This window comes from Colias croceus, chromosome 20, assembly GCF_905220415.1.
Source record: "Colias croceus chromosome 20, ilColCroc2.1".
NCBI classification, from domain to species: Eukaryota; Metazoa; Arthropoda; class Insecta; order Lepidoptera; family Pieridae; genus Colias; species Colias croceus.
Window position 1 is genome coordinate 372,699 of NC_059556.1, and position 24,457 is coordinate 397,155.

General features: G+C 33.0%; 2 protein-coding genes and 1 long non-coding RNA gene across 4 annotated transcripts in view; 1 reads left to right on the top strand and 2 right to left on the bottom strand.

The window, feature by feature from the left end:
• Positions 1-24,457, top strand: part of LOC123701008 (dystrophin-like) — a 335,833-nt gene that overhangs the window by 155,707 nt on the left and 155,669 nt on the right. The gene's annotated exons all lie outside the window — the stretch shown is intronic.
• LOC123700680 lies at positions 2,450-3,843 on the bottom strand. Its single transcript, XR_006752636.1, has 2 exons — positions 3,798-3,843; positions 2,450-2,556 (listed from the first exon to the last, which is right to left on the bottom strand). It is a non-coding gene; the product is annotated as an uncharacterized LOC123700680 (long non-coding RNA).
• Positions 5,738-8,717, bottom strand: LOC123700679. 2 transcript variants are annotated; one of them, XM_045647960.1, is made up of 5 exons: positions 8,611-8,717; positions 7,568-7,736; positions 6,879-6,962; positions 6,314-6,471; positions 5,738-5,828 (listed from the first exon to the last, which is right to left on the bottom strand). In XM_045647960.1, the coding sequence occupies exons 1-5, from the start codon at positions 8,660-8,662 to the stop codon at positions 5,749-5,751; spliced, it is 543 nt and encodes a 180-aa protein (XP_045503916.1). In that variant the 5' UTR covers positions 8,663-8,717; the 3' UTR covers positions 5,738-5,748. The 2 variants fall into 2 exon arrangements, with proteins under 2 accessions (XP_045503916.1, XP_045503917.1); XM_045647961.1 differs by lacking the exon at positions 8,611-8,717 and having other exon boundaries at positions 6,879-6,972; positions 7,568-7,727.

The window sequence follows — 24,457 nt, forward strand, 5'->3', positions numbered from 1 at the left end:
TAATAATATAAATCTATACTTATAGTAGAGCCATTTTAATAGGCAACATTTGACAGTTCAACAAAATTCAACAACGTAACCTAGTAACGACGACATAGAATAACATGATATTTCGTTTTGTTAGAACTGCACATTTGCTTAACTTATTTCAATAACGATTACATATTTATAATAATAATGACCGATACAAGTAATTTTAAGATTTCATTTTACTGATAAACCATCCTAAACATAATAATCAATTTCTGAATTGAAGAACTGACGTCGCTACAATTTTGTGTCAATAAACCTTTTTTCTTTTTAAATACTAGAGACGTTACTCTAAAAATCGAAATCTGACATCTAGAATCGAATGCATTGATTACTTGTGAATAAAAATCATCATAAATTAATAAATTCGATTGACAAATGTTTCAAATCCGTATCGATTAATACACTTTAATCGATGTTTTTAAGCAGGTTACCTCTCTTCGAAGATAAAATTGATAGACGTCAAATGTTGCCTATTAAATTGGCTCGACTATAATGTTATAAAGTTGAACGTTTGTTTGAACGCGCCAATCTCAGGAACTACTGGTCCGATTTGTAAAATTCTTTCGGTGTTAGATAGCCTATTTATCGAGAAAGGCTATTGTGCTATAGGCTATATAGCATATATATATATATATGTATATATATATATATATCATTACGCTAAAACCAACAGGAGCGGAGCAATGCGGGTAGAACCGCGGGGCACAGCTAGTTTTTAATTATTTTATATGATTAATGTGTGATGGTAGGATGAGTAAGGCGTCACATTAAGATTTAATTGATAAAAAAAAATAGTGAAATTCGTGATAGCCAGTCTCTCTTCAAATCAGACGAATCCAATGGAACCTCTCAATTAAAATTCCATCACGCTTACACGAAAAACAATTCCCTTTGGCATAGTCAGGTTCACATATTCACGTTAAATCAAACAAGACTGTTTTACCTACATAACGTACTATAATAATATCTCTTTTAAGTTTTATGTATATAATTTCATAGTCAGGTAAAAAATAAAACGTAAGAAATCAATACACTTTTTAATATAAATCTCAAATAGAACTAGAGCTGTCTTCAAGCGTGGAATCCTCGGTTTTGGAAGACTTGGAGGCGACTTTGTAATCGTAGAAGAAGTGCAGACCATGTGGCATCTCCCGGGTACTGTTGGCGCATCTGTTGTCGTGGATCTTGACGAACACTAGAAATTAATTACTTGTATTGTTATAATAAAGTTTAAAAAAGGGAAAATTTATGGTATAAAGTGATAGAGTTATTCTATCTGTAGTTCATCCGAAAATTACTGAACCAATTTTGACAATACTTGGCTGTGACATCACGGGTGGATTTTTTTTTAAGAATAGATGGAAACTATGTCAAATTATGGTCATTTATTACGTTCATTTATTTTTTAAAGCCTTTAATTAACTAATTTTACGAGTGTATAATTATCTTGTTGAAATAGAGCAGTAGTAGGTACATCTAAATAGTTTAATTTTAATAAGCAATTTATAAACATTTTGATGTGAAACTAAATGCGGGCTACAATCTAATAACACGATCTAATGTTTTAAAACATTTGTTTATTTTAAAGTGTGTAATTGAGTCTACTTTTATTTATAAACATAATTAAGTGGTTATAATTTTATATAACCGCTGAAAGTGCGTAGGATAATTATGGAATAATTATTTCTTTGAACCAGTTTGTTTATGTAATTTTAGAGTTGATTAATTTCTAAAAATATCCTGGAATATTTACACTCAAAATATATTTTGTCATGTGGTAAAATAATTATTGATTCAATAATTTATAAGCATCATCTTATCGTCTAAGTAGTAATAACTTAAAATACACACTTCTAACTTAAAATACATAGTGATTTATAAAATTACTTACCAGATTTTGCGCGCGGTTTATTCGCGTTATTGTTATGTAAAGTTTCATCCAAATCCGTCCAGTAGTTTTTTTTTTTTGAAAGAGATACAAACATGCGAGTTTGGATCACACAAACAGAGACACACTTTCGCATTTATAATATTAGTAGGATAAGATATAGGATTCATACTTGTCCCATCCTGGCAGTTCCTATAATGCATCATGCAGGTACTCTTAAAGGAGCGCCTGGCGCGCTGATACCCCCCGCAGATCCACATTATGGAGGGGTCGTTCCATTTCTTGACCATGTCCTCGGGGCATGTGGGACATTTTCGGTGCCATTTTCTCCTTGAAATATTGTTATTTTTAATGTGTTATGTTATGTATGATTCAATAGGCAAATTTGTTGTGAAGGATAATGGACTTTAAAAAAATATATATTGGATTTTCCGGTTAGAACATTTTTCTTCTATCTTATACCCATAATAAAAATATAGAAAACAACGTGTATAGGTTAGTACAATAATATGTATAAATTAAATGTTACCATCCTCTCCTTTCCACAGAAGATTTTGGGTGTTTCTTCTCCTCTGTAGATACATCGGAAGATGACAATAACTCTAAACTGTCGTCGACATCATCCCTACTGTCTGCTGCTAAAATCAATAAGTAATAATGTTAATTAATTTGTAATCTTGATCCTTTTAGCCAATATTGATTAATTTACCAAAGAAAGTATGCGTAATTAAGGTACAAGTCCGAGACGGGCCGCAGACTGCAACCGCAGGCGACACTGTGGCTACCGGCTGCGGTTACCGCAATGCTGCCTGCGGTCGCTATTCCAACTGCGGCTGCATGCCGTGGCTGCACAATGCACAGAACCGTGTCTAAATGATATAAACAAAAAAGACAAAGATAGTTTGTCACTTCCGCGCAGGTGGCATTTGCATACTGCAGTCTGCGGTCGCTGCGCGCCGCGGCCGCTGGCTGCGCGTTGCGTCTGCAGGCAGCAGTGTTGCCGCGCTTGGAATCAATTTCATAGATGTTCATAGAAACAAGTGGTGTCGCTTGCAGTTTGCGGTTGCAGTTTGCGGTCTGCGGTCCGTCTCGGACTTGTACCTTTAAGATCATTGTTGATACACAATACTATGGAAATTGTAGTCCAATATACTTATACGTAATGTATTGAGAAGACGTTGATCATTATTGATACACAATACTAAAGAAATTGTGGTTCAGTATGTAATATGTATTGAGAAGACGTTTTAATTTATTTTATTCATAATTTTTGAATACAACTATATATTATAAAGAAACCATTTCAGTATTATTTACAAACAATCAGTGAGTATAGTTAAGCGTTATCTAGTATATTTTCATATATGAAACTGGTAAATAAATATGATTCCAATGGTCATATAAATAAGGTTTAATCTCAAGAAATAAATGACAATATCCGTTCAGCCGAGACTGTCCTTAACTAGACACCTGACCACGTGCTGCGAATATAGTAGAAAAACGTGCAGAATCAAGAACGTCTAGTTAGCTAAAGCTTTGAGCTTTCAATGCAAAGTTTTATTGACCAAATGAGGTTTGTCTGAGTGAGAATACTGAATTCGTTTGCTGTTTGCTTGAGCTGTGGCTTCAATATTATGATTTCTATGAAATTTGAAATTTGAGTAGAGATAACTTTTTGATCACTTGAATTTAAACCGAAAATAAGATAAAGAATATCGAATTAGAATGATTGTATTATGTGCATATAAATAAAATTGTGTCGCAGGAATGTTTTCGAAGATGTGATATTACAATTTTAAATATATTACAGATTCCTATAGATTCCAGTACATATTAATTAAATAAATAAGTATTTACACAATTGAACACGAATTACCAGAAAGTCGATGCCCTGAAGAAGATGAAGTTGATCTATCCTTTCTTTTGTCTTTTATCCTTCTTCTTGTTTCTATTATTTCTTCCTCTTTGAGATCATTTTCAATATCTTTTATTGTTGTATTATCTTGTAGGGAATTTGTGAGGTGGACTGAAAATTCTAATTTTATTTAACGTTTACATAGAAACTCAAATTCACTTTTTAAACAAATGTTTTAAAATCATAACTAATGTAAATGTTGTACTAAATAATATAAAGTTAGTTAAATTTAAGAACTTAATAACCATGTTTAAATAAACCTAGATAGCAGCGCTACTAAACTAACATTTATTAGGATAATCCTGAACAAAAACAAAACACGAAAATTCAAAATAAACAACATAACGTACCGAGAATTATTAAAACGCCTATCTCAGCGCACAGCCGCATATTTTTCGATTCACTTAAAGCCCTTAAAATGTATGAAAAATCATAAATTCGCTCCATAAAGTGTTATCGATGGAAAATATATTATTTTGAGAAACACTTCCAATGCGATTTTATTGGTGCTCGCTGCCAATTCTGTTTATTGAGGCCTGTGTTGATGTTGCTAGTGTACATGTTTGATTTCATTTATATGGAAACAAGTAAAAATGCCTTTTCGATTATTAGTATTCTTAGATAAAAGTTTAAATATTGGTTAGTTTAATAAGGGCCGATTTTTCAATCCTTGGTTAAAATTTATCCGTCCAATAAAGTGTTACACGAACATTTTAAAATGTCACCTGTAAACTGTCATATACGGACCATTAGAATACATTTTTGAAATGGTAGTTTAATACGTTATTCGATGAATAAGTTTTAACCAAGGATTGAAAAATCAGCCCTAATTGTTAATTATGTAGAGTCATAAAAAATGTAGCGTCATAAGTAAATTGATGTACATCGGGTATTATTGGGGACATGATTCATCAGAACACTTACTTACCTATCACACCTGAAACATCTCTAATTAACAGCCAGACCCTTATTGTTAAAAGGATAACGTTAAAACAAATAAATTCTTCCAATTATTATGAAACATTTCACCAAAAATTCAATAATGCGTTAATCGTGTCCAACAAGAGCATGATTTAAAATGTTCCCAGCAGCAAAGTGCCAAAAATAATGGCGTCAAATTAATCGTCCTTGTTTAATTACGAACAGCCTAAACAAAGGATTTCAATTTAATCCCGTAATATCACCATTACCTACACATGGTGCTTAATAAATACAAACACGGGTTGCTATTTATCAAATATATTTGACCCATTTACTTAATACATTATATTATATTGCGTAATCTTCGAAAAGCCAATAATTAATAAGTGAAGCTGTGTTAGTTTAAGGGGTAGTTTAACCAAACAGTCTGTTAACAACGATTGTTACAATATTTACAAGACGCGTTACATTAAATTCTGTTAGTTATCCTAACTAATAATATTATAATTATGCGAAAGTAACTCTATCTGTCTGTTTGTGTCTTCTTCACGCCTTAACCACTAAACCGATATGGATGAAATTTGGTTTTGGTTTTATCACGGGAAATCCCACGGGAACGGGAACCATGCGGTTTTTTATTTGACTACGCGGGCGAAGCAGCGGGAAAGCATATTATTAAAAACACATAAATCATTCATTCATATAATATTCTTTTATTCAGAATCTATATGTATGTACCTACATTAAAGAGTTCGTAAAATTAACTGAATAGATATAAAGTTAAAATATAGAAGCTTGTAAAACTAGTTATAGTTGAAATTAGTTTAGGACAAAACTAAATTATTTGTTTAATCAAAGTTATTTAACAGGGAAAAATAAAGTTTGAAAGAAAATTAAGAAGTTTTTTGTAAATACTTAAAGAAATTGCTGAATTCGTTATCTCAGTTATTATGTAGGAGATAAATAAAAAACATTTTTCTTATAAACTTTATTAAACTCTATAAATGTAGAACCAGTGTCTCCCGTGATATGTGCTGTTCCTGCATCGCTTGTCGGATATTTTCACAAACACTAGAAAAATAAATATTGTTCTTAATTTTAAGTAATTTTGATTGAAAACGTGACCTTTCAATTCGTAGTTAAATGATACTAAAATACAAAATATAAAACCAAAATCTTATTCAAAAGGCATTACGTAGCTACTTATACACATTAATTATTTCATAAGTACCTAGCTTTCTGCTTACGGCTTTACTCGCGTAGTCGAAAACTTAAAGAAATATATACTAAAACCTTCCTTGAGAACCACGCTATGCATTGAATAAAAATCGGAGCAGTAACTTCGACTTTTATAACTAGCTGCGCTCCGCGCTTTCACCCGAGTGGCTCCGCTCCTGTTGGTCTTAAGCGTGATGATACCTTCCTCGATGAATGGGCTATCTAACACTGAAAGAATTTTTCAAATCGGACAAGTAGTTTTGAGATTAGCGCGTTCAAACAAACAAACTCTTCAGCTTTGTAATATTAGTGTAGATAATTATGTAGTGAAGAATTACTAGTTCCATCCTGACAGTTTCTATACCGCATCATGCATTCGCTCTTGAACGATCGTCTGGCACGTTGGTAAGCAGCACAAATCCACTTTATACCGAAATTAGTGTATTTTTTCATCATATCCTGGGGACATGGTGTGCATTGACGGTACGTTTTAGTCCTGAAATTAGATATTTAAATGATTATTTTCTCAAGGAATTAAGGACTAACTTTTGCCTAAGTAATTTTCTGATTGTTTTGGTCTCAATTTATACGTTTAAGATAGATTCCATCTTCAGGTAATTATGGATGTAACATTTAACCTTTGAAGTTGAATTGTGAGGGGTAATAAACGTTTGTAAACAATTAGAAACAAAGCAAAACCCTAAGATATTGATAGTTTTCATCTTCAAGGACAAAGTTTCATTAATTTTTAATATCAGTTAATGGACGCTTGGAACTACCATAATTAAACTGATTTTCACAACTCAAATATAAATGAAGGAATGTTAACAACGGACGTATTATGTTTTAATAAGAAATTATATATTAACAAGTTCATAAATGAACAATTAAAAGAAAACTTACGCTCTACGTCTTTCTTTAGTTTCAATGGAGGATGCTTCGGAAGATAAACTTGAAGACACGCTCCCTGATCCGGACGAGAGAGAACTGAAAATCGCTACTGAATATTAATATACAAAATGTTTTATCACTATTGAATAGTATATTATTAATAGTAAAGATAGTAGACATCGCGTGGAGTATAGGAATTTAAATGCGTTGGTAAGAAGTCAGTACTTTATTGAATAGGACAAGAAATATGCAGTTTTCAATGAATATTATGTTTGTCACTTTGTAGACTCGAACTCTTTACGCATATGTTTGTAAGATGGTTATCATGATAACAATAATTTTATAAATTATATGTAACGTTTTATATGCTTTATATCATTTTGACCGCCTCGTTGGTACAGGGGTTGATGCGGTAGCGTAGCGCCGTTTGATTCCCGGCGGAGACGAAGAAAAAAAATGTCTCGGTCTGGTAGGACACAGAAGGCTGATTACCTACTTTTCCCTAAAAGAAAATCGATCAGTCAAACAGATGTATAATGCATCTGCCCCTTACCCTACTAGGGTACATGGGACATGGGACATGGGAACATGGGACTTCACTTTTATATCATTTTCAAGGCCATGATTTAGTTTACTAATTGCACCATTATCAATCAGAAGAAGATATCTTTAGAATAATGTACATTTAGTGTCTCACAGACCTGCTTCGAATATCACCGCTGGACCTCTGATAGCTGCCACTCTCCCCAGAGTTCTGGCTTTCGTACGCGTACCAGTTCTGACCCCTGTGTTCAGCGTCTCCATACGCAGCCAGGTTTATATGCTCTCGGTTGGTATCATCGAATAGTGATGGGGTTAGCTGGCTTCCGACTGAAAGATGTTGATTGAATGGAAGAATGGCTTTAACTGAAGTATGAAAGGTTTAAATTTTGAATACGGTGTATGAACGGAAGGAATACTGAGCTGGTGTATCAAACACATTTATTTATTCAATAGGACTCTTCTGGAAGCAGTTTTTCTCACATAAAATAGTATTGTAGGGAGAAGAACTGAAAAGAAAATCTGTAGTTGCTCTTTTAAAATCATGTCAATTTTAGATTTTAATTTTATACTAATCTTAGTAGGATGCAGAATAGCGCTTTTCAATAATTAGAAATGTGGTCTTTGTAAAGTCAGTCAACATATTCAGCGTAGGTTTAGATAATCATTGACGATATCAAATCGGTTCCTCATTATATTTTTAATATAGCAATCCAATCAGAACGTAATAACCTTAGAGATCAATAAATGAGTCCATAATACGATAAAATCAAGCAATCGGATCACAAAAAATATACAGCAATTAAAACTGATTTCCCCAGAGAATGCAATATAACTGTGATACAGTGACTCCTGAAATATTCTAGTTTGTAAATAATCCGGCGGTCTATTGGGAAATTTTGTTATCTGAAAGTATAGTTGGAGGACTCGTTTATTAGCGTACGAGGAAACTAGCTTTTGACGTTTTTGTTTGTAAGTACATGTAATTAACAGAAATTTGGATACATTAAAAGTAACCAGCTATGTGCTTGGATTTTATATGATTTAGATGATAAATGATAAAACTTTGCTACAAACAAACCTTTATATTTAAGAAGGTTAAAATACATTTCACCACTTGAAAATGCAATAATATTACAAAATACATGTTTTAGATTAAAGAATATTATGCACACTTGAAAATGTAATATGAAAAATACAATACCGTCAATTGAAAATAATATGAAATTCCATACAACACACGCTCGGCGCTCCATTACATTTTTACGTAATGCAAAATTTAATACTGAACATTTATATATCCAATATCGGTTTATAGCTATATGAAATATTACAAGATCTTCCAATGCAAATATATTTTAGTGCATACTTTATGAAATATGTTTTAGAATGTAACATTTTGTACTTGATATTTGAATGCTGTTATCGCGCTTGAATATTTTCATTCGTGGCATTCTTTGACAATTTGTTAAGCTGATATTTTGTGTTAAATGCCTTGAGATAAAGCATGTGTAGAATACGGCTATGGATAATAGAGAATGCTATTTGATTAGTAGTAGTAGACAGTTTCAGACCTTCTAGACGTGATGAGTCTGCTTATCTATAGTATAATATGTCGGTTGTTATAAGAAACTAACTGTCCGCCCCGGCTTCGCTCGTGGTAGATGTTTACTTTTTCTCTCCAAAGGAATCATCCTCGTACTTGAAGGAATATTATAAAAAAATAATTAACGAAATCGGTTCATCCGTTCTCGAGTTTGCACTTACCAACACTTTTGGCGATTCATTTTTATTATAGGTATAGAAGATTCTTCTATATACCTAATAAAAATGAATCGCCTAGTTCTTTAAATATATATTTATAGATCATAATAATAATGAAAACAAATAACATAGGTACAAAATAATTATTATTATAGGTAATCAAAAGCTGTTAATTAGTTGAAGTTTTTCATTAACCCTACACGTTCTTCTTAACGTTCGAACATCTTTTTGACCTAGATCAAATCTAGAAATCTATCTTTCCTCTGCGAACAGAGTTGTATCTCTCGGGCTAGAATCAGAACTGCTCATTACGCGGTCTACCATATTGCAGAAGTTGTACCAAGTTTCACTGGCATTGCTAGAACTCAAAATTTAAACTTAAGCATCTAGATCTACTTAATAATCCCAGCTTTGTCTGCTTTGAATCAAAATTGAAGCATTTTTCTATGTGGTGTTATTTACTTTAATCAATAAGAATACAGTTAGATTCGGATGCAGTTTTTTCTTTACAGAAGTTTTGTCATGTTTAATACATAAACGTAAAATAGAATTTCTATACTTTAAAATGTTAAAAAAAATAGGGAAATATAGGAAAATAAAAAACCGTAACGCCTGGTAGGTATTTATTAAAATCGATACGTGCTTTGTCTTAACTTGCTACTTAAATAAGGTAATATAAAAAATTCTTAAATAATCGAATCCGTTTTCATTGCTTGTCGTTGTCGTTTGAATCTGAAATAAAAATAAATGAGCTTTTAATATTTTCTCGCAATACAATTTGTTTGGAAGAACTTCCTGTATAATAATAACGGAAATTATAAAATCTATAGAACATCATGCAGAATAAAATTCCATAAAAATGAGGGTTTTTTTTTCGTGTTTCATATTTACTCCATACCTAAGTATTAACGTTTGTTAATTTATACTTTGTAATTACTCAATTTCGCAAAAAAAAACGGCTGCAATTTTTTTTTGTAGTAATTTCACTTTTTTTACGTTAGAATCTATCTTTTATAATATAACTTGAAATCTAACCAAAAATAAGATCTTTACCATCTTTCAATGACCACATTAGATTATTACATAAAGAGCAAAGATGCAAATAGGTGTAAAAACATACCTCAAATCAATTGAAGTTATGCGCAAGGGTTTCCCAAGCAAAGGGTGAACAGACTTCCACCCCTATCCTTGAAGCAGAAGCAGGCTTGGCAGTTGTGGTGGTACTTGTCACCACTGTACTTGCAGAGACCGGGACCTGTTTATCATTATATCTATGTTAATATTATTCTGTATATGAAACGGCTGGTCAGATTCTAGTGAAATTTATATGTTGGAGAGTCAGCATATTGCCGCATATTTATGTACCTTCTGCATGTTAAAGAAATTTTGAATAGTTAGATAGATTCAAGAGCTTCATTTTTATTTATACAACAATGTATAAGATTTTTCTTATAGTTTTTTCGTATACAATATTTTCAAGGCAAAGGATTCTCAAACAAGACTCGGACAATAACGAGATTTGGAACCTTTAGGATATTGGTTAAATTTAATAATATTAGCTTCTGTTCTGAGTAATGAGAAAATATTGCTTACATAAATAATTTCTAATAATAATAAATAAATTCTTATGTTAAAGAAAATAACTACTTTCTGGTTTGGGAAATAAATAAATAAAATATGTTAGATTATATAGAAACCAGAAAAAATGGCAAGGACTGGAATTTCGAAAACTATAAACACTAAAAACTTTATATATACATAGTTTCAAAGAAATTATCTATAATTCTTTTAGGTGAGAGAAAATAATTCAGATACGAATTTCTTATTTTTACAAAACACATGTTTAAATCTATCCATGCATGCGTGTCACACATACATATGCACACAAAATACGAGTAAAGGCACAACTCTCGACAAACAGATGGGCATCCATAGGAATTCGAAACAAAACCTGTGGGACTTAAGAAGTTTGATTAAACAGAATTTGCATGAGATCCGCCATCTGTTCTATTTTTTAATTTATACCCTAAACTTTGCACCGCAGGGCATTCACTCAAAAATTATATGAAACTTGGTTATTTTTATTAAAGAATGCCTGTGTCGTCTTGAGTTGTGATTTTAACACGAAACTGTACTTAAGGACTTACCAGAACGGATCAACGGTCGACCGGATGCCGTTGAAACTTGCGCCAGGCTTTGGGCACCTAAAGAATAAGGTTATTGTATTGCTCGCCCTTTCAGAGATTTCCAGAACATTCCTTGCGCGTATAAATTGAAAAGCGATATTGTTAGTGCGGTTTTTCTATTACCTCATTTTTAACGAAATCTTACATTCAGTATTATATGCCCATTCTTGACCAGAATCTTACATTTTATTTTCAGTATTGTGGATCGTTAAGTCTGTTACCAAATAAGTTAATCATTTTTCATATAATGGGATCTATTGTCATGCTATTTACTCGCTTTTTCATTAACGTTAGAGGTTATATGGAGGTCCTTAACACCTACTTCAAGATGAAATATGATACTGAGTAGAGTTCTCACCTAAGTTCACTTTATGAGCAAGTGTATGAATAACCTTTTATGCCCTCTACACATATATTTTTATAAGTCTGTACCTTGATTCCTTTTATAAAGCTCACTTAATATGATAGAAAATTATTCACATATTCTTAATAATTTAAATTATTTTTTAATACAGCCATAACTACTTCGTACAGTGAAATACCATCGTATCGTTCAAACTATTCAAATCAAGAAATGACCACAAGTAGCAATGTTTAACCATTCCTAACAAGGTATACACTGTGTACATTTCATTCGCTGTCACGCGATGTCTCGTACCGTCTGTGCAAATGTTTTGTTTCGTTTCGTAAATAGCACCCGTCAAATATATTCAGTTAATGGAATTTCGGCGTCAACTTGCGTTATGCGATTTACTCTCTTACACGTGTTCCCGGAATGGGGGAGATGATTAAAAATGGGGTACATATTTAATATGTTCCTGGATTCAGTTGTTTATGTATGTTATGCAGCTGATACGCATGATTTATCATTTCAGCACGATTATGGATAAAAATGTTTACTTATTCTTAAGGTTCTTAAGGTTATGTTCTACCTTAATTATAAACATCCTACAACTGATATATACATCAAATCAAATGTTCTTAGTGTTCGAAAATCTTATATTTACCAGTGCATCCGCAGAAAACATCGCATGATAGATCTTTCTAATACAGAGGTAAAAAGACTCAATCGGCTACCTATCCCCTCAACCTCATCCAAATTCGCTCAACATCAATATGAATTCTTAGCAACAAAATTGTATAATTTGTTAAATAGTAAATACAACGTTAGGGTTATAAATCATAATAAAATTAAACGAGTTGTGAAAGATTGGCTAAAAGATATGGATTACGAAGAAACAGAAAAATTAATGATGGTAAATCACTAGGACGTATTCACCCACCCGCCCACATGTCATACGTACTAACATACTCACATGCTCTGCACAAACACACACATGCACAAACACATACACACACACACACACACACACACACACACACACACACACACACACACACACACACACACACACACACACACACACATATGCGAACAGATACAAGCACACAATATTTATAACGGGAATGACTTCTTAAAATTGAAATATTAACTTCAGTTTGTCCTTTTTTTTTTGTATAAACAAAGGTATATATATATTTGTTTTTCCTTTTATCTATTTTTACTGTTTAAACATAAAACTGTGAGTTTGCAGAAACATATATAATATAGATATAAAGACTGGGAAGAAACTGGCCTTCGAAACACAGTTTACCACTAGTTCGAAGGTCAGGGTCTGAACATAATGCTGTACCTGTTTCTTGAAAAATAAAATTTTTTTTATTTTTTATTTTTTTTTTTTTTTTTTATTATACGGATTCCTGTTTTGAAAATAATACGTTACTCTTCTTGTCTCGAATAAAATGCATTACATTGCAATTTATATTAAATGTACAGAATACAAAACTCTAACTTACTTGCACCGCCTCCCAATTGTCCCAGTAGTGCAGAATTGTCCCATCCAGCTATTCCAGGCTGATACAAACCTGTAACTTTGCCAAGCTGGTACTGGTATAGTGATGGGTATAACTGTGTCGCTGCAATCGCACTAGTTTGTGCCTGTGCGTTTTGGCCTAACCCAGGATATAGTTGTGATCCAGCAAAAGCATTAGACTGTGCCTGCGCGTTTTGGGCTAACCCAGAAAATAGTTGTGAACCCGCTATCGCATTAGACTGAGCCTGCGCGTTTTGTCCTAGACCAGTTAATCCAGGGTACAAGGGATAGTTACCATAAATTCCTGGGAAATAAGAACTAGTTTGCGAATTAGCCATTGCTTCAGCAGAACTATAGGACCCTGGCAATGTATAGGGGCTTTGAGTGACAGTAGGTAATGTTGGAGTATAATTGGGAACTGTAAGCGCTGGACTTTGAGGCTGAACTAATCCTGATGTGTCACCATAATAAGGATACCCATTAGTAAATGGAGAAATATTCATTAAGCTAGATTGAGCGTTAGCTGTAGATTCAGCAGAAGCGGTACTACTTCCTGGGAATACTACTCCAAAAGGATATTGATTTGTGGTACTGCTTAGACCTTCTAGAAATTGTGGGTTTGCTAGATTGGGGTTTAATTGTGACAGTGCATCCGCTATAGCGACAGCTTCAGAAGAAGCTGCGTTAGCAAATGCAGATGCTTCGCTTTCAGCTTGTGCAAATGCCGAGGATTGACCAAAACCGTATGAATTGGCCAGAGCGCTGGCACTTGCTTCGGCGCTACCATAAGATCCATAAGGTTGGATCAATGGCACATCTGAAAGTAAATAATGTATTAGATACATTTTATGTACATAAATACTTCGTTTGATATGCGAATTTGGTTAAACTGACTCGTTTGTCTAAGTTACAGTCTGTAATTAAATAACCTTATTGCAAAAAAAATCTAGCCTACAATCATTTGCATTGTAAACGTATTTTTGAAATGGGATATAAAAAATGAAATGTTCAACAATCGAAAAATCAATGAAACAGTAAAACAAATAACTAGTTAAAATAAATACCGCAGTTTGGTAGGGGAGTGCAGCGAGCGATCACGTAATTAAAAACTGGCTGACAAGAACACACGTTGCAATCTACAACGAATGGCTGATTCGGCATTCGATAACGACATTTCGGCTCTGAAAGACGTAAATTTTTAATCAGATTCGATGTTGTTTACACAGCTATTAAAACAACATTACTCATCCAATTTGTAACGCGGCAAAGCTCACCGATATACACCAGGTTGTCATAGGGGGCTGGAACTATAAAAAGGCAACGTCAGTCACTTGTACCAATAAAATATCCTATTTCACAATGAACGTTCGCTTACCCGGAGAAACCGCACCTGAAAGCAAGAGAAAGGGATCAAACACAATCGAAATTGGGCCGGTCGTAGCGTTTAGGGGCTATTTTTCTATGAATGGTCGTGAAAGCAATACACTTAGCCCGCGGTCAATGATTGAACGTTAGCGCGTTTGATTGTTACGATGATTGCTTCTCGATTTCCCGGGGCAATTCTGTTGGTTTCACCCCTCACCTAACTTAACGTGTACTTATAAATACTTTACGCAAGGGTGCGTGTGGTTTTTTTAGAACGATTTCGTGGGAATTGATGAAGTTTACATATTGTACACTTAGTTTACATAGTGTAGATAAATTTTAATGTATTGACGATGTTATTATAATATCATCCATACATTAGATAATATATTAAATTATTACATTTCAAGATTACTAATAAAAGCTTTAATTTGGATCATGAAACCAACAGATACATATTGAATAGGTATGTCTCGATAAATTTATTATATAGGCATTGATGTCGGGATGGTTAGATGATTTATCCCAGACATGTTGGAAATTAAAAGTTGTTTTGCTGCAGACCCTAAAGGTCCTTATTGACCGGTCTCTGCGAAATAACCGCTATGTTTTCGCTTTTAACGGCACCTGTGGTCCGTAATACCAGTTTTTGCAACCGTTTGTCAATTTTGACGCCTGCGTCGTGCGACGCGTCGTAAATTTTTACTTTTATTTTTTTTTTTGTTTTCACATCGTTCGTCAGTTTGATACGCAGTTTTTCTCCGAAGTATTGTTTGCTATTTCGGCACGGCCTTTCAGTTATGTTTCGATGATATTATAGGTGAAGGGTTGTGAACTGTGAACATTTAAAGGTCCCTTTTTGTGCGTAAATGGATCCGCTTTGAAGTGAAATATTACATAATCAGTTAAACTATTCGAACATTCCCAACTACACAACTTATAATTGGGTCTGCCGTGAGTGCTAATTCAACAACAAACACGATATTAGATAGATTGTTCTAATAGCTGAAGTCTTTAACAATTCTAGTTGTATTTGACCCAATTCAAAAGAACACAGACTACGAAATCTAAATTAGTTATAACAAATGGTTAGCTACTATAGAGTATAAGACGAATGGCGACAAGAAAAGCAATTTAGCAAGCGAGACACGAAATTAGAAAACTGGCAGAAAATACGAAGTCGGTACTTTGTTTCATAGATATGTCCCGCTCCATTACAAATGTAATGGAATCATTTAATTTGGTAATACTTTAATAAATAACGTTTTTATACCTCATGGGTTTGGAAATCATTTTATATTATGTTCTTTTTTAAATTGGGAAAGCTGATAATTAAATTTTCTTAAGTAATGAATTGCCTACTTAAAAAGAATTAATTTGGAATTCATGAAATATCATTAGTTAAAATCGGATATTTTATTGATATTATTTTCCATTATGACCGATGTTTGAGTTAAGACAGCTGTGTCATTTATTAGATAGGTACCTACCTACGTATTAAAATGTTTACATACGACGAGGTCATGTTATTACCGATTTGTACATTAAAATTTTAATATACTACTCTTCTTACTTCTATTCCAACTTAATATTTATGCTTTATTACACTAAATTAGTAAATTAAACTTACATTCAGGTCTCGAAGATCGTCTGCAAACGGGCGCTACGAAGACTCCAAATTGTTCGCAGGTGCAAATCTTACAAATATCCTCTGGGCTTATGAATTCTGCGCCGATAGCCTGGTATTGGCATGACTGATCTGAAATTAATTATTCACATTTTTAAGGATATTATTATCGATACTAGATTAAAATAATGAATAAATTGAACGATTGAAAGTTGAAAAATATAAAGAAATTAAAGATATAATAGAAATTATATATATTGATATTTACCTAAATATTGAAAAGGCTGTGGAACTGTAAAATAAAATTGAAATTAGTGAATTAATTAAGAATATTACATGTAGATTATTAGAAAATAAATTCAACATACTTGGCGTTGGTTCCGGTATTGGAGGGAACGGTTCGAGCGGCCAAAGCCCTTGATCTACGAAATAAAATAAAATTTCAAAATATGTGTAGACTTTCTAGTTATCTGCAGAACAAACTCTTATACTATTATAGTATTTTTATCATGTTAATTTTATGAATGCATAAGCTATTTAAATGGTGTATAATTTTTCGCTTAAGTAATTTAAAATTAAAATGTTAGGAGAATACGGGAAATGTTTAATAAAGAATTTCACTGTTCGTTATGTTATATTCAAGTTTACCTATTATCTCACTGGTATAATATAATAAGACATAAATTCTTACCCGGTATTGGTGGCAAAACTAGAAAAAAATAGAAATACCATTAGTAATATTGAAAAATAATGAAAATTTAGTTAATACGCTGACGTACTTGGCTCAGGCAACGGCTGATAGGGGAGTAGGGGGTAAGGTTCTGGTCGTGGTTCTGTAACAAAAAGTATTAGTTTGAGAAATCGAAAAAGATGACATGAAAAATTTCAATTCGAATTTGAAAAATTTCGTTCATTTATTAGTAGTTATTGTTATAGTATTTTATATATTATAAAGGACGAACGTTTGTTCCGAAACTAAAGATTGAATAATAGCTTTAATAAATCTTATTATTGTAAAAGTAAAGCGGAAAAATAAAGAGAAAGTTAATATTATTATACAAACCTGGGAATGGCAGTTCAAGGCCTGAAAAAAGAAACGTGTTCTTACATGATTTAAAGATAAAATTTTCCATAGATAACTCACATTATAGTATATTTGTCTCTAATGATAATATCGCAAAAAGCAATCACATTGAATACAACTGCTTAAAAAGAGATAATAATATTAGTTGATATAAATAAAATATTAACTTACAACAAGTTGGCTTGGTGTAACAATTGACTTCGATATTGATGACGCCAACGTCGTAGTATTCGCTGCAGACACATACTTGACACTCGTCCCATGGATGTTGGAACTGCTGGTTCGGGGGGTAGGGTCGGCATGAGCGATCTGTAAAATTATATATTATAATCATTTTTGTGTTGAGGATTTGGAACATTTAAAGAAAATTTTCCTAAATATGGTTTTGGGCATTTTTGCATTGAATGTGGCTTATAATCAAATACGTGTAATATATATTAGATAAAATGAAATTTACTATATGAACTACTGTTCGTTAAATTAAATATTTTATTCATTTATTACGAAGTAATAGAATAAAATTTGAATTAAAGATAAAAAATACTGAAATATTAGTTATTAGTGTGATTAAAATGCTCGCAGATTATAGACGATATTATATTTAAACATTCCTTTTTTGTAGCTAAGCGAATACGTACTTAATATTTCATATTATACTTACGTGGAGGTGGTCCTGGTAGCGGACTAGGTGGTAGGTCTGGTATCAACGGTGGCCAAGGAACTAAAAACCATTAAAAATAAATGTAACAACTTCTTCTCATAATATTTTTTCCTCATGACAAATTATCAAATATAACGTACTTTACGTTAGACATAAAAAAAAACATCATAAGAACTATAACTATTTGTCGAAATATACCCAATTATTTAATCAAACAGTTTGGACATGCCCTAGAATGATTTAAATAGACTATATTCAAAGGGTACGAAGCCGGCTGTGTCAGAGTTACGATCGCAATCTTGTCCGAACAAGTTGCAGGATACATGCAATGTGACTCGTGTGCTAATGCACTTCGATATTGGGAATAAACTATCCTAATAACTTAAGGGTATTAAAAGTTATGGCGGATGTCGAACTAGAGTTTTGGTTTTGAAATTTCCTTCACAGAATGAAGGAAATTTGTTAATTGAACGTCGTCTTTGAATATTTTGTTAGTCTTTTTTAGTAATATGTCAATGTTACAACTATTTTAAAAAGCGGTGTTTGTCAACTGTATTTTACTGCTATGTGGTTGCGCTCATGTTTCATGTGGATAAATTTTGATCTTGATTTTTATTTTTGTAGTACATACTCAGGTCTGAGTGACATTGAATCAAATGCTGATTTTGTTTATTTGTGTAAGACTTACGTGGCTCGGGTTCAGGCGCCGGTATCGGTAAAAGTATAGGTTCTGGTTGTGGTATCCAAGGTTCTGGTACAGGCCATTCAGGTATCGGTGGGAACGGTTCTGGCATCGGCTGTATGGGTTCTGGAATCGGCCAAGGCTCTGGTATTGGTGGGAATGGTTCTGGAATTGGTGGCAACGGCTCTGGAAGTAGTGGGAATGGCTCTGGAATCGGCTGAATAGGTTCAGGGAATGGGAACGGTTCAGGAATCGGTTGGATAAATTCGGGGAATGGGAACGGTTCAGGTATTGGTTGAATAGGTTCGGGGAATGGGAATGGTTCAGGCATAGGTGGTAGTGGCCAGGGCTCAGGCAGCGGTTCCGGGAATGGCCATGGCTCTATCGGTTCCGGGAATGGTGAAAATTCTTCTGCAAATAAATAACATTTTTATGAAGTATTTCCATTTCAGAAGGAACTAGAAATTATTTTATTAAAAATATTTTTTCGAAAAATATTGCCCTCATAACGTATAATTATTGATTATTATTAAGATTTTGAAGATGTGACATTTAGAATGTTCTTCTATAAAAGCTAATAGTTATTTACTGCCATAACAAATCAACTAGGGTTATTAATCAGAGTGATAATCTATTGATAGAAAAAATCTCATTAGCGCGTATCGGAGCTATGAAACGTAAATGCACTTGAAGTGCATACGCTAATTATTTCGTTACACTCGGTTGTATAATAAAATCGTCGTTTGTACGAAAATGTGGTGCAAATGTAATAACATTAGAGTATTATCCATACTAATATTATAAATGCGAAAGTAACTCTGTCTGTCTGTCTGTTACGCCTTAACTACTGAACCGATTTGCATGAAATTTGGTATAGAGATATTTCTATACCCGAGAAAGGACATAGGATAGGTTTTATCCCGGAAATCCTATGGGAACGGGTTTTCTTTGAAAACGCGGGCGGAAAGCTAGTTTCCTATAAACTCATTAGTATATTCTAATATTACCGAAAAAGTAGATAGAGATGATGATGAAATGTATGCATTTGTTAACATATTTTCATCATATAACTATCATACCATTTATATTTAATACCAATTTTAATATCCCGTGCATATAACAATCCAAGCGTATATCAAACTGAAATATAAAAATACGCGCACGGCTCAAACTTAAAATGAATAGCACATAATTTCAACAGCTGCAATATTTAATAAGAGATTCTCACCGCATTCAGGGCTCGGAATGCATATGATACGTTGCTCAGGTATACCGAACGACAGGAACTCGACGACACACTCGCAAATCTGGCAAGCCTCGTACGGGTGAGGGAAAGGCACATTCGGAGGGAAGTTCTCGCACAAAGGCACTGGGAATATTAAAAATCTCATAAGTGATACATTTGTGACTTTAAAACAGCGTTTGTGCCGAGCACAGTGTCAGAAGTGAAACTTCTTTGGCAAGATTCAAAGATAACAAAATCGTTGCCTTACTCCATGACGTGAATGTATTGCCATGACTTGACCTTGAAATTTTACTCTCAACACACTTAAAGAGGTTTCACTTCAAAAAAACTTATTAAAAGACATATTTCAGACGAGCCTACCTATGTTATAATTTCCACCGAGAAAATACGTTATACATGGTCCATTAGATAATGGTCTGCGATAACAGAATCAGGGTTTACAGAATTGTATTAAGCGATTGGGATTAATGATAATATTGTATGTTAATTGAAGAGACCGAGTGTAATGCGAATTAAATTAATTATTGGTGATTATTTAAATATCTGATGTTGTCGTGATTTTATTGCACCTCTTAATATTATTTCACTGACATAAATTATATGTGTACGAATTTTTTATGCAAATTAAAATTTAAATTTACTGGAGATAATAACGTTACATAATTACGCTTTTTCAACATAAATGCTGAAATGTGTTTGCGCATCCATAAAATTTTAGTAGCCGTGTGTAGGACACAGATACCCCAAAAATGTTTGGGTCAATTCGTTCATGAATATTTATCTGACCGTGCAAAATTTTTCATTAAATCAAGTGTTTATGAATTTCATACTCACTTGGTACAGGTTGTGGCGGGACAGGTATGGGCGCTGTAAAAGAATCAATGAATAAGAAATAACATTGGATACGTTTTTGCATATTTTAATATATTTGCGTAATCACTTACGTATCGGGATGATGTCGGGCGGCAGGCCTGCAACAGTGTTTTATTTTATATATCATTTTCGATCTTTTCAATTCAGGAATATTTTTCTATTTTTTGTTCCGTGTTTTGTCTATTCGATTCGATAGTTATTGAAAATTTTAGAGAGTCGCTTTGTTAAATGGTAATGGTAAATGTTAAAATATGTAATGACGTTTCAAAAGTGCTTCTAAAAGAAGTCTAATTGAATAAATAAATGTTTGAGTTTGAGTTTCAGTTTAACGTAAGTTCTTTGTCTCCATTATTTGTCTTTACTAAAAAAAATATTATCTGGTAGTTTAAAGTGAGTACGATTCGCGTTAATTAGTTTTGACCAATTAAAATATGATCAAATAGTTTAGAAACAATCTAGGAAATAAAGAATAAAAAAGCTCACCACATTGCGGAATATCCTGACATTCAATGAATACGTCAGGTTGACCAATGGGGTTGAACACCTGGCTGCAGACACACACTTGGCACGGGTTCAGCGGATTTTGAAAAGGTGTATCTTGAGGTAGCGGGGAACATGACACTGTGAAAATAATAAAAATTAGGTACCAAAATGAGAGAGAAAATTTAGTGAAATATAGAAACGAATAAAGATTGCAACGAATTGCAATTGTATGTGCTGCCTGTACCTATAGATTATAGTTTAGTTTATATAATTATATTACTTGATTGTATAGGTAAAGTATCGAATTTCCACCAGAATATGAATATGAATAACATAAATAGACATTTAACGTACATTAAATAATTAAAATAAAATCTATATGGTAATGTGAAAATTAAGTTTAATTTTCCTTTAGTCAATTATAAGTACAATCTCCTTAGATAACATATGTATGAAATCCAAAATACAGATTAAAAAATTGACTCTCACCTTGCGACTCCGGTGGTGGTAGCGGTGGTATCGGTATCGGTTCCGGTATTGGTTCAGGTATAGGCGATGCTGCGCAACTGTCGCATCCAACGCAAACCGGTACCAAATCAAAAAGCACATACTGACAAGCACAAATGAGACATTTATGGTCAATTGACCATATGCTATACATCTCACCAGGGTATGAACATTGTATATCACTTTGTCCTGAAATAAGGAGAATAATTATTGTTTAATTTTATTTTTATGACAACTCACCTGGAAGGCCTATAAATTAAAAAACCATATTACATATTCTTAAAAGCCTGGCCATATACTGGCCTTAATTTTCAATCACAAGAAACTATATAAATTTTATTCACAAGAAACTAGTTTCCCAAACAATTCCTTTAATAATTATTAATTGAATAAAGATTTTCAAATCTATATGAATCTGCAAGATTTTAAAGTTATACGATGTCATCAAAGTACACGATGAACTCCAAAGGTATCAATTAAAATTAACTATTCGAATTTTCATGAACAATCATTATTAATTCTGTTTATGGTAACAAAAAATATATAAATGACTTACCAGTTATTGAAGTAGGTATGATGAAATTTTGTGGCGATATTGGCATCACATTTTCTGAAAGATAACACTTAATAAAGAATTAAGTTTCATAAAGAAAACACACAAATGAAATAAAATCAAACCTGGACTATATAAAGCTATTGATGATGCTTGTGATTCGGCTGATGCGTAGCTTAAACCAGGATTAAAACTAAATAAAATAAAAAGTAAATAAGTATTAAAACATATTAAACTGAAACTGTAATTAATTTTGAAATCTACATTTTCCAATTATTGATAAACGATTTAACGTTTTTCATCATAAAAACCACCCATTAACGACAATTGTCGAAGTTAAAATAACTACAACATAATCTTGGAAATTGTTATTCTTATTAGAATTGAACAAAAGACGTACCCTGACCCATAGGGGTTCCAACCACCAGAATTCGCTAATGCTTGAGCGGCCGCAGATGCATAACTTGAATCACCAAGTCTGAGTAATAAGAAAGAAATAAAAAAAATCACATAATATTATTCGCATATGCCTTTATTATATAAGTACCAGATTATTTTACGACATACTTGTATTAGAACAATTAAAACCTTTTAATTCCTACAAATAAAACAATTCGATGAAGATGCTAAAATATATGGTGAAAATGAACAAAAAAGCCTTTAAATTATACAATAAATAAATAGGATAAAAAATTATATACCCAAGGTTAAATGGAGTCCATCTTCCAGCGTCGGCTTGAGCTTGAGCTTGGGCTTGAGCTTGAGCAAAAGACGACCCATAACTAAATGATTGAAATGGCCAGTCACATCACATGAAAATAAAAAAAACAAATAAGTTACATAATGCATTATATAAAAAAAACAAAAGCTCAATCTACAATGAAGCTTACCTTTATCTTTATTGTATTTACAAAAAATATTGGCACTAATTGCAATTAGTTATAGAGTTTGTTTTCCTTTTTTATAATTTAATCATATTGTAGTTTGAGTCAATGGAATATACAAAGTTTCGCATTTTGAAGTAATAGATATAATTGTAAAGGAAGTAACGCTTACCTTGAACTGTACGGACTCCATCCACCAGAATTAGCTTGTGTTAAGGCATCCGCCGCGGAAAAACTAGATCCCATGAAGGGATTTGACGGAGACATTGGTTGTGCAAACCCTGAAAATGAACTTGATCCTGTCGATGACATAGCTTGAGCGTTCCCAAAAGCTTGTGCTGAACTTGAAGCTAAATTCGGATATAATGATCCAAATGGAGATGGGTTACCAAAGTTCTGTGGTAACCCACCAGAATCTGAATGGGATATCGCTTGTGCAAAGCCATTGCCACTGGCACTTGCAAAACTAAAACCAGATTTATCTTCTATTTCATCTTCAGCATCATCGGTGGTTTTTAACTGCTCGTTACTTTCGCGTCTACTGGAAGGAGCCCCGCTACGAAGATTATGAAAGAATCCATTAGGATTTTCCTCTGAAACATTATCATTTGTGTCAGTTGCATCATCATCTTCTATTATGCTTGATCTAGCTTCAACTTTTGGAATTTGTGTTGTAGTTTCGCCGCTATTTGTAGTGACACTTGCTGCAGACTTTTCCGCCGCTACTTCGTCATTAGAATCTAAGGTTTTTTAAAGGTCACGGTTATTCTTAATTGTAACTTATATAACATTAAATGAAGCATCATAATTTAAAAGCTAACACGCGTGTGAGTCTTACCAGAAAGTGGATTTTGTGTAGTTACTAAATTTTGACCATTCGTGTTTTGGAATATCAGGAAGGCAAGGAAGCATATACTTCCGATAGCGCCTCCCCGCATTCTTAAATCTCCAAAGTCGATCCACTATATCCGACAACAGCAGCCTTTATTTCGAATATTTAGCACAACTGCGCCTATTTAGTTCTTGTACCTCATTATAAATGCATGATAACTTTCCGTGAAAATTGTCAGACATATTGATTTATAGGAAATACATATGTAATTGAAGTATCGATTAGGAACGGTGTTGCTAATTTGTTCCATCATTGTAATTTGTTATAGACGCCCAACCATAAATTGGCAGTGCCTGACCCGTGTATTAAATATGGGTGCTTTTCTTTTATTAGGATAATTAATTTATAAAGGAGGTAAAATAAAATACAA